Genomic DNA, 17,815 nt, shown 5'->3' with positions numbered 1-17,815 from the left:
GTATTAGCGTTCCAACGTAGCGTAAGTGACTAGAGTTGTGTGGTCTTCCCGTGAGATACAAACTCACATCGATTAGTCGTGCCGTAAGTAAACGCCAGCAGTACAACGCTAATACACGCGTGGCTACGGCAACACGCTGAACTGAGAACTGCGTGTAAAAGCGTCTTTCGCATTCGAGAAATTGGCTTGGCTATGAAATAATCTTGACTGGTTAATGACCAAAGCGGTTGGACAGGAAACCACCAAAACAAGTGGCTGTTATTGTAGAACTAATTTTCCACTTCGAAAAACATGAATCGCAAAAACGTCACCTAGATAAACAAATTAATAATTTATCGCAGTTACGGTCACAGTTGTCATCTGCCTCCCACTAATGCCTGCGTATATTTCCTATCGGGCTTACGTATCAGTTTTCAGCATGGTTCCAGTGAACGACTACATGCTCACTGCCAATCTAAAAATTATGACAAAAATGGTACACCGTGCTTTCCGCCTTATTATTTCAGGATTAGGCACTCTAGCGCTAAGGTTTCTATTGCACGAGAGAAGATAGGTACCATGAATATTCGTTTTCAGTCCCTTCAAGGCATTAGTAACACTTGTGCTGTGCGGAATACTTCCCGAACTAAATCAAATAGAGCTTAAGCCTACATCACTAATTTATTAAAGTGCCTGCCTAAAGAAAACACTCCGTGATCCGAAACGAAAGCAACATATCTATGGTATATAAAAAGAAAACAATGGTCTACTTGCCGGAAATAAAGTCGTCCTGAGTGAAGCGTTTCGAACAAACCACCATAGTGTTTGTCATCTTTTTCCCAATGCGCAAATTTCTTATCCATGTCGCTCTCCGTTGTGCGTCGTCTGCTATACTTTCGTGGAAGATAAAATGATTAATTGCTGACTTTCCGCAGCGACGACAGACACATAATGATACCCAGCCAAATTCTTTCGACAAATCTTTTTCTTTTTCTTCTTATTCGGATATGCGCGCGGAAGCCTGACGATGATTAGAGAACTACGAGGCGACGTTGCACCTCACGGTTTTGTATTCGAGCGCACGGCTGAACCTAGATCGGCTGGTTCTTGGCGCGGCCGCTAGGGGCCGAGCCTTTAGTAGGTGTCCGAATCGTAAGAGCAACTACGACGTACTCTGAGTGAGTGAAGGCTTGGCGAAGACTATGGATGCTCCAGCCGCGACGCAGCCCCACATGGCGATAATGCTGTCGATGTTGTTGCCGACGTGGACGCAGACACGAGCGCCAGTCCGGATTCCATGCCGCTGGAAGCCAGCTGCGTAGCGCCGTAGCCGGGATAGCAGTTCTTTCTTGGTCAGTGTGACAGAGTCGTCGGCCTGCGCCCACAATAGCCCCATCGTTAAAGTAGCTGTTATGTCGAAGCATATTACCGTCCCCCCAAAAACGTTTTGCGCAAGAGAACAGCGCTAAGGCGCGCAAATCATTTTTTTTTATCGGGAATGGTAGCGCGCTGTAAATATTCAGCTATCCTGCAAATGTGCATTCAGTACACTAGAAGCCAGTTGATGAAGCATATCCAAGTAAACTTTGTCGCAATGTTTTTTTTTTCTACCAGTCAGCCTTTCAGAAGAAATTTTCGTTTGCTACTGTTCCTAAATGTGCGAAAATAGAGGATAACTTTCAAAGCATTTTGATTCCATTACATGCATAGCCTAGCGGGAATATTGATGTACACTCAAATTTGTCTACTGTTGTTTCGTGCCACTGTGTTTCTAAGCACTAGGGAATGATCCTCTTTCACTAGTTCTATGATCCCAATACCAGCTCATGGTGGTGGTTGTACTTCTTAACTATCGTTGAAGTTATTATCCCATATTGAAAGGAAACTGAAGGGAAGCTCATGCTTTCTATTTAAAAGCGGTTAGCAATTACGCTATCTCGTCAACTTTCCGAAACAGGTTTAGGACTTGGATCTTTAAATGATTTGAACAATGCCTTAGAAACAACACTTTTAAAGGCATCTTAAATGTTGTAAAGAAAGGAAGATGTCGGTATGTTATCGTGAACTGAAGCTTTCTTTCCGAACACCAGAAGTCTTTCCTGGCCATGCTTGCTCTTTCTGCTGCTATCTTTCCGAAATGCTCCCACTCAAAAAAAAATTGAATCATGTGTCCGATGATTCTCCAGTACAGAAGCCGAAACAGAAGCCCGATGCTCCACTCAGTTAAGCTTACAATGGCACGCATGATTTTATCATGCTTACTCCAACTAGCTCTTTGAGATAATCGGCGCACGTGTCGCATGGCGTAGCAAGGATATGCGAGAGCACACGTACGCGAGTCAGTTCCCTTTACGCCAAAGGAACAGGACTGAAATCGACAAATTTATAGCATTTGAAAAAGGGGTTCACGCAAGTTTCGCTTCACGTATATTCCAAGACGTGCGTTGGAGCTGCGTAATATTTATATGCACAAAGAAGACCCAAATATGCCTGTATTGCCAATAGTCACAAGCGTCTACTGCAGCGCAAGAAAAAAAGAACTATTTGGAACTTAACTGAATAGGAAAGTTCTTAAATAAGATATGATGCCTGAGGTGTGAGAAGTGCGAAGCGTCTGAAACCAAATCGCCATACCACAAAACATTCTTACATTTTATACCATTAAGTCGGAGGTGAAGTATTGTAACAAAGACGTTACGAGCGTTTTCTAATGGCCCTAGTTCATTGCCCCATTTACCTTGTCATCATAATGGAGGCATTTGTAAAAAATATTCACTCTTATAGAGGTGATCACCGTTCACGCAAAAAGAAATCCAGAAGTTTAAGTGTCGAGCAGTACTGAATAACTCAACAAGGGAAAAACCAAAATTTTACAACATTTATTGATCGTCTGGAGGAGCTTCAACGGCAAACGAAAAATTGCAGCAAAACCCATTCTCAGTCGACGGCAGCGCGTTAGCATTGAATCAGTATTGCGACACAATATATTGCCACCGTCGAAACTAGTTATGCATGAGCCGTATACTGCAGTAGGAGTCGACTTTCGCGCTTCCATAAGAACACTTGGCGCCATCCAATGCGTTCGCCGCGAAGTCCATGCGTTGCCTCCAAAACGCATGGCGCGCTGGTACGCGCGCACGCCGAGAACCATGTCATTCAGGAACCGGGATCCTCTCTTGCGCTTCTTTCCGGGTGCATCCGCCATCTTGTGACGTTGCCGACAAGTTCACTCATGGCATCCGAGACAAGACGCATGGCGTTCCCTCGCCCGACGCTCAGTCAGTGGCACAGACAGAGCGACGCAAGTTGGCGAGATGTTCCTTTAAGAGCGGCACATACCCACTGCATTGTGGCGCAGCCCGTTAGCATGGCGTCGCTGCCCTTGAGGAGCCCTCACGACATGGGCTCGTGTCCGCCAAACAATGCACACATTTCAAGGATCCTTTTCCTGATACTAGAGCGGCACATTCTCAGTTACATATACATATTGGGAGCGGTGGGAGCGGTGGCGTAGAGGTAGAACACCCGCCTCGCGTGCAAGAAGTCCGTGGTTCGAATCCCGGTGCCGCGCAATTTCCCACCGGATTAAAAAAAAAAAGTCCGCGTGTTGATAAAATTGCATAGACAGGCCTGGAGTGTGGCCTGATCCCGGTGACCAGAACCGGTAACGCACTCCCTCAACAGAGCAGGATTGGCCACCCTGGTGCAGTACTTGGCCACAACCTCCTATATCAACACAACAATCAAACCCCGGCCCTCAGTCCCCAGCAGCTGCGAAGCAACTGACCACGGCGGCGGTCAGACCTGCGACGCTGTAGAGGGTGCTCCGGACAGGCCGCCATTGGAATATGAACCTCGCAACGTTTAACGCTAGAACATTATCTAGTGACGCGAGTCTAGCAGTGCTATTGGAAGAATTAGAGGGCAGTAAATGGGATATAATAGGGCTCAGTGAAGTTAGGAGGCCAAAAGAAGCATATACAGTGCTCAGAAGCGGGCAAGTCCTGTGCTACCGGGGCTTAGCGGAGAGACGAGAACTAGGAGTCGGATTCTTGATTAATAAGAATATAGCTGGTAACATACAGGAATTCTATAGCATTAACGAGCGGGTGGCATGTCTTGTTGTGAAACTTAATAAGAGGTACAAAATGAAGGTTGTACAGGTCTACGCCCCTACATCTAGTCATGATGACCAGGAAGTCGAAAGCTTCTATGAAGACGTGGAATCAGCGATGGGTAGAGTGAAAACAAAATACACTATACTGATGGGCGATTTCAATGCCAAGGTAGGCAAGAAGCAGGCTGGAGACAAGGCAGTGGGGGAATACGGCATAGGCACTAGGAATAGCAGGGGAGAGTTATTAGTAGAGTTCGCGGAACAGAATAATATGCGGATAATGAATACCTTCTTCCGCAAGCGGGATAGCCGAAAGTGGACGTGGAGGAGCCCGAACGGCGAGACTAGTAATGAAATAGGCTTCATACTCTGCGCTAACCCAGGCATCATACAAGATGTGGACGTGCTCGGTAAGGTGCGCTGCAGTGACCACAGGATGGTAAGAACTCGAATTAGCCTAGACTTGAGGAGGGAACGGAAGAAACTGGTACATAAGAAGCCGATCAATAAGTTAGCGGTAAGAGGGAAAATAGAGGAATTCCAGATCAAGCTACAGAACAGGTATTCGGCTTTAACTCAGGAAGAGGACCTTAGTGTTGAAGCAATGAACGACAATCTTGTGGGCATCATTAAGGAGTGTGCAATAGAAGTCGGTGGTAACTCTGTTAGACAGGATACCAGTAAGCTATCGCAGGAGACAAAAGATCTGATCAAGAAACGCCAATGTATGGAAGCCTCTAACCCTACGGCTAGAATAGAACTGGCAGAACTTTCGAAGTTAATCAACAAGCGTAAGACAGCTGACATAATGAAGTATAATATGGATAGAATTGAACAAGCTCTCAGGAACGGCGGAAGCCTAAAAGCAGAGAAGAAGAAACTAGGAATTGGCAAGAATCAGATGTACGCGTTAAGAGACAAAGCCGGCAATATCATTACTAATATGGGTGAGATAGTTCAAGTGGCTGAGGAGTTCTATAGAGATTTATACAGTACGAGTGGAACCCACGATGATAATGGAAGAGAGAATAGTCTAGAGGAATTCGAAATCCCACAAGTAACGCCGGAAGAAGTAAGGAAAGCCTTGGGAGCTATGCAAAGGGGGAAGGCAGCTGGGGAGGATCAGGTAACAGCAGATTTGTTGAAGGACGGTGGGCAGATTGTTCTAGAAAAACTGGCCACCCTGTATACACAATGCCTCATGACCTCGAGCGTACCGGAATCTTGGAAGAACGCTAACATAATCCTAATCCATAAGAAAGGGGACGCCAAAGACTTGAAAAATTATAGACCGATCAGCTTACTGTCCGTTGCCTACAAAGTATTTACTAAGGTAATTGCAAATAGAATCAGGAACACCTTAGACTTCCGTCAACCAAAGGACCAGGCAGGATTCCGTAAAGGCTACTCAACAATAGATCATATTCACACTATCAATCAGGTGATAGAGAAATGTTCGGAATATAACCAACCATTATATATAGCTTTCATTGATTATGAGAAAGCGTTTGATTCAGTCGAAACCTCAGCAGTCATGGAGGCATTGCGGAATCAGGGTGTAGACGAGCCGTACGTAAAAATACTGAGAGATATATATAGCGGCTCCACAGCCACTGTAGTCCTCCATAAAGAAAGCAACAAAATCCCTATAAAGAAAGGCGTCAGGCAGGGAGATACGATCTCTCCAATGCTATTCACAGCATGTTTACAGGAGGTATTCAGAGACCTGGATTGGGAAGAATTGGGGATAAGAGTAAATGGAGAATACCTTAGTAACTTGCGCTTCGCTGATGATATTGCCTTGCTTAGTAACTCAGGGGACCAACTGCAATGCATGCTCACTGACCTGGAGAGGCAAAGCCGAAGGGTGGGTCTAAAAATTAATCTGCAGAAAACTAAAGTAATGTTTAACAGTCTCGGAAGGGAACAGCAGTTTACGATAGGTAGCGAGGCACTGGAAGTGGTAAGGGAATACATCTACTTAGGACAGGTAGTGACTGCTGATCCGGATCATGAGAGTGAAATAATCAGAAGAATAAGAATGGGCTGGGGTGCGTTTGGCAGGCATTCTGAGATCATGAACAGCAGGTTGCCATTATCCGTCAAGAGAAAAGTTTATAACAGTTGTGTCTTACCAGTACTCACGTACGGGACAGAAACCTGGAGGCTTACGAAAAGGGTTCTACTTAAATTGAGGACGACGCAACGAGCTATGGAAAGAAGAATGATAGGTGTAACATTAAGGGATAAGAAAAGAGCAGATTGGGTGAGGGAACAAACGCGGGTTAATGACATCTTAGTTGAAATCAAGAAAAAGAAATGGGCATGGGCAGGACATGTAATGAGGAGGGAAGATAACCGATGGTCATTAAGGGTTACGGACTGGATTCCGAGGGAAGGGAAGCGTAGCAGGGGGCGACAGAAAGTTAGGTGGGCAGATGAGATTGGGAAGTTTGGAGGGTCAACATGGCCACAATTAGTACATGACCGGGGCAGTTGGAGAAGTATGGGAGAGGCCTTTGCCCTGCAGTGGGCGTAACCAGGCTGATGATGATGATGATGATGATGATGATGATGATGATACATATTTATCCAAGATGGCGTAGAAGACATTCAGTATAGAGCGGCACAAAGCTACTGGCACCTGCCCAGTTACGGAAATTAGCAAAAAGAAGGTTCGTTAAAGACCAGCGCAGACCGAGTGGAACATACCCAGTGCTTCAATTCGGCGTCAAAGCGTTTCTTCGCTACCTACCCAGTCCAGCTTCTATTGCCACCCATGCTGGCGTGACAGAGCTTCGTTGAAGAGAGGCCTGTATGTACACATTGCCACCCACTCAGTGAATCAAGCTGGCCCGACGGTTGGTTTACAACTCTGTTCTCTCAGCAGAGCTACCCGATGTTCTAACCACTCGACCACGGACTAGTCAGCGACCCAGGTTGGCGGAAAGCAGTTAGACACACACATACAAATACAGTTGCAAACATGGAAAGGCAGTTACATAGCCACCGGAAAGTGCGTGAACGACCCTAAGAATCGTAAGGCAATGAGTTAGCAAAACAACCATTCCACAAGAGCGCATATCGAAAACACATCACAAGTTCGAGGAATGCTTACCACCGCCTGGTAATGATAGTTTGCAAAAGATCACTGACGATGTCTTGAAAGGTAAATATCTTGTATGTCATTTCTGCATGTAAATGCATTCTATGCTCAATGTCCGGCCGTGACATGCTGGGCATGTTGGGCACTAGCGGCGGCTCGAACAAAGCTCCACGAAATGCACGTAGCAGCCAGACTGCGGAAGGCCGAGAAGCACCACCACTACTTATGACCTAGCAACCAGAACGACACTTAATCAGCCCAAAAACGCGGCGGAGAGTCAGCGCAGCAAACGATGGTCATGTTGACGCCCAGCCGATGAAGAAAGACAAACGTACGATGGTGATAGTATAAAGATGAGCAAGGTTTGCCCATTAAATGCCCATAATAAACAGGGTAATCCAGAGAACCCTTTTGAAAATTTTTAAATGTTCCTGAGGCAAAGAACACAATTCTAGTTTATGAGGTAGTCTGCTCGAAGAGGCGTACATTACTCGCACACAAAAATTGAAACGCATTGTCCACTATAAAAAAATTCTCTATTTCAGTTTTTAACTAATTAACTTATGACCCATATTGCAATTTACAAATTCTAGCCATCGAGTTCACAAGGCGGATCCACTTGGAACAAATTCACCGCACGAGTTACGAGATAATTCCCGAATGGTGCGGACAAATGCATTGGCACTCCAGTTACTTTCCTAAGAAAATATCGTTTTCTGCATTAAAGCACAAAAGTAACTAGAACGCCAATGAATTTCTCCGCAAAGTCCGGGAATTAATATCTCAAAACTAGTGTCATCCTGAGAATCGGTTCCATCTTGAGAACGTTCGCTCTTGTAAGCTAAGGCACAAAGGCGGCCTTGTCTCAACAAAGCTCATTCAAATTCTTTTCACATTCAAACTACAAGCTGACTTAATTTCGCGGCTGAGAATAAGCTCAATTTCCCACGTTGTTCTTTAAGAAATGGATACGGCTAAATTCGTGCCGCGGAGCGTGTGCGCACGTTTGGCTGGATTTAGAAGCTATCTTTGCTTCAAATGAAGTTATGGGGTCTTACGGGCCGAAACCACTTTCTGATTGTGAGGCAAGCCGTAGTGGAGGAATCCAGAAATTTCGACCACCTGGGGTTCTTTCACGTGCACCTAAATGTGAGTACACGGGTGTTTTTCCATGTCGCCCCCCATCTAAATGCGGCCGCCGATGCCGAGATTCAATACCGCGACCTCGCGCTCAGCAGCCTAACACCATAGCCACAAAGCAACCACGGCGGGTGTATCTACCTTTGCTTTCTAAACACAGGCGGCCTCTAATAAATGTCGCTCTGAATTTTGAGCCTTTCACAACTTCTGCGTAAGCGTTATATTTGATGACATGTTGATAATGATGACGGTTTCCGTACTATGGTATACACCTACAGTGGGGGATCGCTCAAGGAGTATGAACACGTATTGATAGCAATGAAGACTTCCATAGTTTGGCACATACCTACAAGTGGGAATCAGCCAAGGAGCGTGTTGGTAATGCTGATTATCTCTGTTAACGCTTTAGCATTCTTAGGATAATTCTCGCACTTTCCAGGGGCTGTCTATGCATGTTTGTATCTTAGCGTTTTCCCGCCTGCTTGAGTCAACATGTAATCAGTGGGGGAATGGGTAACAGATCGGGCAGCTATACTGAAGATGGTTCGAAAGCAACCGTCGGTCCAACTTCGATCACTTGGAATGTTGAAATGTATGCATACGTGCCGCCATTCAACGAACCTGTTTCACGTCAACATGTCACACTGTTGGCGCAGGCCTGGTTAGCACCGCTACCCCAAAAGCTCTTTGACGTCGACTTTGAATACTGGGAATGTGCCACTAGGTGTGTGCTAGTCTCCAATAAACCTCTTTGATGCCAGCTTCGGTTACGGGTTCAGTGTCAACAAGTGTGCGGCGCTCTTCAATGACCGCCTTTGGTGCCAACTTGTGTAACTAGGTATATGCAAATAAACATGTGCCGCTCTAGAATGGCGAATAGGATTCCTTCAATTTCTCCGATGCTAGCGGAATCGAAATAATGTCACAGGCGTTCCTCAAGGACAGGAACGCGACGCATTAGCAGGCTGCCGCACAAGGTCACTATATATGTGCCGCTTTCCAATGAACGACTTTCACGCTAATGTTTTAGCGAGTTGTCCCTTGAATGCACTGGGTATCTGCTGCTCTTCAATGAACATTTCGCAAACTCGGGTCACTGATGATTGTGTCGCTGGGTGGGAGGCAAGCGAGGGAACAGTTCTGAGCGCTCGTAGGCAGCGGCGCACCACGTTTCTCATCACGGAGGCCATGCGTGGACTTCGCGGCTGTGATGGTGCAGCGTGTCCAAAAAGAGGCGCGAGATGAGCGCGGTTGCTACTTGACGCGTTTCTCAGACGCCATGCATTTCGGAGGCCACGCGCACGATTCGCGGTGGCGTCGCTAGATGGCGCCGACTGTTCCAGGGAAGGGGTGAAAACGGAGTCCCACTGCAGTACATGCCTAATACATACCTCGTTTCGACGGTAGCAATACGTAGTGTCGCTTTAAAGATTCAATGCCAACGCATTACTGTCGATAGTCGTGTGATATGGGTTGTGACACATCTTTGTGTACAGCCCATACGGACAACGGTGGGTGGGCCAACAAGCCTGTCGACGTCTTGATTATGATAATCATATTTCCAGGGTATTGCACATCATAACGTCCAAAGAGCGTGTCGACTTGTTGATTCTGACGATGATTGCTATAGTCTGGTACATACAACAGAGAACCGGGTAAGCAGCATGTCCACGTGTTGATTTTAATAATTATGTCCACCGTATGACACATACCCACAGGGCTATCGGCCAAGAGGCGCGTCCCCGTGTGGATTACCATGTTGATTTTCAACGTTTGTCACATGTTCACACCGAGGAATCTGCCAAGAAGTCTGTTCATGTGTTGATTATGATTATGATTTCCATAACATGGCACATGCCCTCTGCAAGGGATTGGAGAAGAAGTGGGCGGTACATGTGCCAACGCCAACTCGCTGTTTGATCGCTGGGACGCTATAACCTAAAGCTATTCCAAACTTTTCGATTCCAATTCTGCAATCAGCGCTCCACGATTCGTCAAAAACCATTTTGGACCACTCCCACATCGCCTCTCTGCACCGTGACGTCGCGAAAACCGTGACAGCTCCCAATCTCATATGACCTGTGCACACTGATTATGTGTGATTCAACCGAATAAAAAAATTAATTATTTCTGATTTGACGCTCTTCGACAATAACTCTCTGCTATTGGTCAAAAGGTTTCAGCTGCACCCACATCACCTGCCTGTCAGTTGACGTCACAAAACCGCCAAAAATCATTGCGTGAAAGTGACGTGTACGCGTTAAAGATGCATTAATACGACTAACAAAACTGCACTTTCTTTCTGAATAGCCGGGGACTGCCCCGTTCCGAAAGGAATAGAAGATGGCTGCCACCAATCGCTCAGTCACTGGCTACTGGCACGAGCCGGAGAGCATGGGATTATCTGCGTGCAACAAAACTTCTTGCGTGGCCGGATAGGTTATCGACCACTTTCAGCAAGTGTACGACACCACTCTGCGAACTCGTCTTTGATTAGTATCCGTTTTAGCGGCGCCAGTCCCTTGCCTGGAGTTTATTGAGAGCTTTGTGTGGGGGAGCGAAACTAACACATAGCCACACTTGTCTCGTCTACACGCAATCTCCCCAGACAGTTATACGTCCCGAACATGTCCCTGGTGTACCAACCACATAGCGACACTCGCGCACATAACACACGAATGCACCGACCGTCCGGGCGACGCAATTTCGCCACGAGTCACAACACACACACGCACTACGTGGTCTTGGGAGGCGAGACTCTCCGAACTGGACCTGGGAAGCCAACTGGCGACCCTCGACCAGGCCCGGCGAGCCGCGATCACCAGTGGAGCCCTGTCAGAGGGAACCACCCAGGAATAAACCGCGCAACGGCTTCTGCAATAATAAAGTTCCTCCTCCTCCTCCTCCGTTTTAGTGGCATTTTTAACATTCCGTTGCAGGGCGCCGCGATTTTAGACAAGCCACCGCAAGCTAAGTAGGGGAAAGGGGATCAATCGCAGAAAACGGCACCGCTCTCTTCATCTGGTTACCTATTTTCTGTGCGCTGGCTCGGCCCCTTCGAAACCCTCTCCATTTGAGCGTGTTTCCCGCCTCTTGTCAGCAAATTAGATAAGAAATGCCGCTCAATGTAGGCAGTGCGAATCGTTTTGAAAGCAAACAACAGTGACTTCCTATAAACGAAGAGAGCATTTGATTGGGCTGTTCAGGCAACGCTGCGGGTCACCGCCCGATGCTTGCGTTGGCGTTTACGCAAACTTAACATCAGAAGATTGGAATATAGACATATTGGAATAGTTTTACGTTATAGGGCGCCAGCACCAATAGGCCTGCAAGTTTGTATATTATTTCAAACAGAAGTTATGTCGCTTGGTAAGGCAAGCGAATAGAAAAACAGGACTGTTGGAGTTGATGGGAACGTGATGATGATGATGATATATGATTTACATGCTAGGACATACCTACAACGGGGAATCCGCCAATCGCGGGTACGTGTTCACTTCAGTGGTGATTTCCGAGTACGGTGCACACCACCCATAACAAGGCTCGGCCAAAAAATCGCTGCCACCTTTAAATTAAGAAACGCAGGTCAAGATAAGATTTGTCACTTTTGCGTAGCACGGGCGCGCCGGAGCATATGTGCTCGCGAGTTTCATTTAACCCAGAGACGCAGAAATCCAGTCAGCAAAGTTGTCGTATTTATATGCTTGCTGTACGAAAGCTCCGCTACATTCAAACATGTCCGTTGGATATGCAGAATATGTTTGGCTGTGTTTTCGAGATCAACCATATTTGGTGAAATTTCGAGACTGCTAAGAAATTAAGAACGCAAAAGGCGCCTTGGTAGCGTGATGGCTATGGGGTAGCGCTACTGAGCCCGATGTCGCGGGATCGAACCCCAGCCGCTGTGGCCGCGTTTCGATAAGGGTGAAATGAAATGCCCGTGTACGCTGCATTGGGTGCATGTTAAAGAAATCTAGGTGGTGAAAATTTCTTTGCAGTCACTGACTACGGCGTGGCTCTTAATCAAATCAAGGTTTTGTGACGTAAAACAAGCGAATTTAATGTTTTATGAACGTAAAACATCACGTACCGAAGACCCAACTTCGTTGTCAAGTTCTTAGTGGGTAAGTGCACATTGTGCAGTGTCTTCATAAGTACTTCTTAGTTTCTGGCGAGGCGCTTATGATCTTTTGTGATTACCGAACCGCATAGCATTATTGGTTCGCACCAAGGCTGTAAAGTAGTGTAAAATCGTATTGCTGCCGAAAGCTGTGCCACAAAGACGACTGAGTGCACGTAGAGCGGATATTGGTGTGATCTTTGCTGTTTGGTGTCGCGAAGTTATGGCATGTGTTGTGGCTGTCCACGTGTTAGAAGTGTTTCTGAAGCTATCAAGCTTCAGAAAATCTGAGCACGCAGAATGCACGACCCGCACGGCGCGGTCCGTCACTTCCAGCCAACCTCGTCTTCCGCGCTGTGCTATGCTTTGCCATGAATTACCAACTCACCTAAGCATCTATTCTCGTCAAGGGCTGAAGCTTCCCTATTACCTAGCTATTACCGACTCGCTCACAAGTAATTCCGTAGTGATTATTTTTCTTCTGTTACGTTCATCTGCTCTGCACGTTTGCTGCGAAGAGCCAGTGCACGAGGGATGTCGTAATTCTCACGTAGGCGTGCAGGGTCAGTTTCCTGTTCCACTCTGCTTCGGTCCTAATATGATTTTTTACACGTAGCCGTCGCAGACATAGCGGGTTGGCGAAAAACGATAGCTTTGCTGTGCATCGCGACTTAGTTTTTGCGTTAGCCTACGTTCATGCGCTTTCCTGAGTTCTCAATTATGTCAATTCTATGGGGTTTACAAGCTACCGAAAATATTTCTTTAAAAAAATTTATGTAGTATTTATTTCACTCCGCTCTAATTTTTCACTTTATTGATTACAATGCCAACGTAGTTCTCAAAAGTATTGAAGTGCGATTAGTCAGTTTAGTTCTGCAACTTCTTAGGCTTAAGTAACAGGAGATGCGTTTATCTGGCATTCATTTCTGGAAGAAGAACTTGTGCATGAGCTCTTTATTAATTTTCTTACAGTGTTTTGCATGGTATGAAGCAGCTGCTTATATTGCAATGTCAACAGACTCTGAGGCAACTAATTGGTCCACATTCATGAGTGCATAGCTGTACGCGCTGCGTTTTTAACAAGAAACTCATGCGTGAGAAACACATGTCACGTTGGTATAATTTCTAAGGTTACTTTGCTCCATGATCCTATATGTCACAACATGGCCAGCAACGACCGACAAAAAGCAGTTACAAATACACAGCACACCATTTGTTCTGTTGAAGATGCCTTGTGTAACAGAAGACGTTGACATTTCCTTCTTCTGATGAGATTCTGTCATGTTTATCATGAAATTTTTCAGATTCTGTCATGAGATAGCGCATAGAGCCGACAACGTTCATAGCTAGTTCTGGAAGGCAGTTCACGAAGCAAATTAACGTGCAGTGTCATTGAAAGCTGGGCGACTTGGCCTTGGTTCATTCTCGCAACAGCGCAAAAAGACGGGACGTGACGAAAGAAAGGAAAAGAGAGCGCTAGCTACCGATTGATTTTTTCATTGGAGAAAGCAGGCTATACAATCTGCCTCGGCTAATGTTAAAAAAAGCTTTAAAGAGAATGGGTGCATGCTACGATCCAATATACGATGCTCTGTCCTAGCCGTCTTAGACCACCTGAATTATTTTTATGCAATATTTACTTGACTAACTATTGATAAAAATGCAGTGTACTTATCGAAGGGCGTGAATTCTAATGGGAAAGTTGCCATTGTGCCCTAAAGGACCTCGTTCCGTCGTTGCCAGCGCGCAATGTCCTGCGTAGTTATTTTTTCGGTGCTTAATTGTTGCAAGCAAAATACAAAAGTACCACCTGATTACGCACTCGCGTTCCGTCCCTCCACTCAGCTCAACATGATTCCAAGGAAATGCTTCCTCTTTCAGCCCGACTAGGCAACCACCTCGACTGGACAAACACTCGGTGTTTGTCCCTTCTAATCTTTGCTGATAGGAAGGTACGTGTACAGCATTAAGATCTAGCCTACGCATTGATTAGGCCGCTGCCGAGTCAGGCAAACAGCGGAGTTACTTCCTTCGCCTCAATTTTGAGGCTGATGGTGTTCAGGCACGAGGGTGCGTAATTACGCTGCAGTTATCGTATGTCGCATGCTACGAGTAAAGCATTGAAAAATAATTATCTCGCACACGGCACACTACAACCGATTGCATCAGGTATTTGAGATTGCAATGGCCGCTTTCGCATGCTACCTTATTTAAAAAAACCACAAGTTCAATATATATTATTTCTATCGAATAAAAATTATCCTTGTGTAGGGAGAAGACTGATGTTTGAACATCGTTGATCTTATAATGAAATCATGCACCATATTTTTTTAGAGCTTGACTAGCATTAGCTGAGACGTTCTGTACATTCTGTACGTTCTGTACGTTCTGAACTAACGCGCAAAGCCTCCGCAGAAACAGAAAAGTGACCCTAGCTTCAAGTCTCTAATACGTCTAGAAACCTTTTTTTGTCTTTCAATGGGAGCTACATCGCTAGCTCATAGAGAACTCGACTTCACTGACTACCATACGCCCCTATGATTTCCCTCGTGTCTTTATCGGGATATCTGCATAATGTTACGGCATTATCACAGAAAAAAAAAAGCAGACATCTTCTCGGCTATGAGAAGGCTAGTCCAACAATCTGTTTTCAATCATACCTGCAGGCTGTTGTCTTGCACGAGTGGTTAACAGCGGATATGATAAAAGCAATCCTCCGGTATATTTCTAACCGAGGTGGCCTGGGAAGGAAGATGATGCACGTAAACACGAGTGTGAGTTCCAACCCGAGCAAGCCAACGTAGTCGCTGCGTTGTATTCTCACAGAAGTCGTCATAGCATCGTCTTCGTTCCGTTGCCGTCATTCTGTCCCTCATGTTCTACTTTTGGTATCGCGCTGTCGTCATGCCATCATCGCCGCGCCACCGCCGTGATATCATCATTGTCATTCTTCGGTTTCATGCATCAGTTGCGCATGTTCGTGCGCCACAAATTCTTGTTGAGCTAGGCGTTTTTCCTTGGTCGTGTGATCTATTTTTCCAAATGTTCACTGAACAAGAATAGTGTTCTTGACAAAGGCAAATTAACGCTTCGCTTGTACTGATTCGCACAGCTCGTGGCATATACAGATATATCTTACCGCGCTTTTGCATTCGTTAAGACGCGCATTCACAGGTTTGTCTTTCCTGCATTTGTATCGCCACTCGACAAAGGCATTCTGTACAAAGCACCCAGAACAGAAGGAACAAACTGATTTTTGTAGTTAAACATGATCCTTGTCGGGTGTAGCCTTCGTGTTTTCGCCCCCTAGCCAACCGGTATGTTCTTCGAGCCCGACCACACGCCGAAAACACTGCGTTCACGCCAAAGCGCTCTGGAACCTTGCGCTTTTTCCTGTCTGCTACTTCACTTTCACTCACTTTGTCAACCTTTCGCACACCTGCGTCATCTGGTAGGCTGGATAAGTAAACACTCACAGCCGGTCCATATTTTATTTACTTATTTATTTATTATTTTTATTGGTATATCAAGGTTTCGTTATACCCGCGAGGGCTGACCTCACACAGAACGTCATAGTACCACGTTTTGTTAGTATTTAGTGGCCCGTCAGGGAACTCAAGAGCGGATTTGCTGCCCTGGGGATTCGCTACCTCCAGAAATGATGCCCAGGATAGAATCCTCAGGTCAAGAAACACCAGCTCGTTCCCCTCTATAACCTTTAATATGTGCAGGGACGTGCCTGCGTTACGATCACGGCGCATGCTTTCGGAAAGCTAGAAAAGGCGATAAGAGGATAAATCTGGGCCGTTTTATTGTTCTCTGAAATATACTTACATTATTCTATGCTGCGATTCCCACGTACACATCATGCTATGATTCCTAGCTTGCTGTTCTATATGCAAACCCCCATACGGCTACCAAGAAAGCTATGCGGTTTGTGCGGAATAAAAACCTTGCAGTGTAAGAAAAAATTATAGTTGTCACGTTATACAACGCCTTTCCGGTGCTGTCGCTTTACCATCTGAGCAAGCCAGTTGGTTAGCAAGTCGCATGGCGATAGCGTAATATTGGACACCTTCGCTTCGAGTGGTGTGTTTTTTGTACTCTAGTCCTGCAGAACGTTGATGGCGTTTTATATTGAAATTGTGTATGTTTAACAAAAGTCTTGAAAATCAATACTTGCATCAGTATAGAAACTGGCGTTAAGACCTGAAGAACCAGACCGCATAAAAATGCATAGCGGATGACCAAAGTGGCCCTTTATTGATTTTAGCAAATCATTGATGTTGTGAACTTCAGTGGTAAACGCTTTCGCCGGTCTCCTCTCTGAATACTTTTTGAGAATTCCACCGCTTTATGATGTTTATTGCTTTTTGTGCTATTGCTACATATATTCTTGAAGCATGAGCTATCTTAACAGTAAGAAACAATTGTCCAGAAGTTTTCAACCGAAATTGTAAGCAATGTCATCCTGGATTAAATGCTTTACTTTTAGCAGTTGCCCGCAACAATAAAGTGCGTCTTTTTAGTTCCTGGAGATAATGGTGAATACTAAAATGTGGGCAACCAAATATAGAAATCTACTGCCCTACAAAAAGTACGCTATGTACATCCTACTCACCAGAATAGGCTTGTCCGAATCAACGAGAAGTGCCCTCTCGACGGCTTCATAGAAGGAGCAGTAAGGAAGTTCCACGTCAGGAAACGGGGAATAGACAACGCCATCCTCAATCCTAGCTTTCATTGCGAATGTGATCTTCAGCTGAAGGACAAAGGTTCAGATGACTGCCCAAACATTTGCTATAAGTGAAACAGGCAGGAATTGTGTGCTCGATAACAATGCTTTGAGAGCGGTGTGCGTTTTTCTACCACCACCACTGCGATATACTGTCACGATGCTCGCAAAAACACGCTCAGCCACAAAGCGTGCAACGCGAGAAGCAGACGATGTGAACGGGTGGATCGTAAAGAAGCGGGGCTGCTGGCAAAACAGGCTTTCCTGCTCGGATAACGTGAACAGGGGAAATGTTGAGCCGTGACGTTATCATGCCAGATAATACTAGAGCTTCCGTCCACTCGAAACTCCAGCTCCAGTCAGCAGTGCGGCTGGCATCGGATCCGCCTCTCGACAGAAGTAATCAATGCAGTTTATGGACATTCCACCCCAATTTGTTAAAAGCGTAGCTTCTTGTTCACTGGAGGGGCGGAGCTCTGCACAATAGAAGAGCTTCCAGTCTAGGATCGCTTGATAAAACGAGGCATGACATAGGGCGTTCTCGAGGCCTCGCCTGTTACAAGAAGGCTCAAGAGATGGCGCCACCATCCCGCACGTGCTGGCCACGCGCCCCTTCTG

General features: G+C 45.9%; 1 protein-coding gene across 1 annotated transcript in view; it reads right to left on the bottom strand.

Annotated features, from left to right (window-relative positions):
• The window catches only part of LOC126530456 (luciferin 4-monooxygenase-like), a 90,180-nt gene extending 72,732 nt beyond the window's left edge, over positions 1 to 17,448 (bottom strand). The window contains exons 1-2 of the mRNA XM_072287996.1: positions 17,084 to 17,448; positions 1,153 to 1,354 (exon numbers count right to left, since the gene is read on the bottom strand). Coding sequence (XP_072144097.1) covers positions 1,153 to 1,354; positions 17,084 to 17,206 — 325 coding nt within the window. The 5' untranslated portion in view covers positions 17,207 to 17,448. The remainder of the gene's footprint in view (positions 1 to 1,152; positions 1,355 to 17,083) is intronic.
• Between the last annotated feature and the right edge of the window lie 367 nt (positions 17,449 to 17,815).

This window comes from Dermacentor andersoni, chromosome 4 (genome assembly GCF_023375885.2).
Source record: "Dermacentor andersoni chromosome 4, qqDerAnde1_hic_scaffold, whole genome shotgun sequence".
Taxonomy (NCBI): Eukaryota; Metazoa; Arthropoda; class Arachnida; order Ixodida; family Ixodidae; genus Dermacentor; species Dermacentor andersoni.
This window is presented reverse-complemented; position numbering and strand designations above follow the sequence as displayed.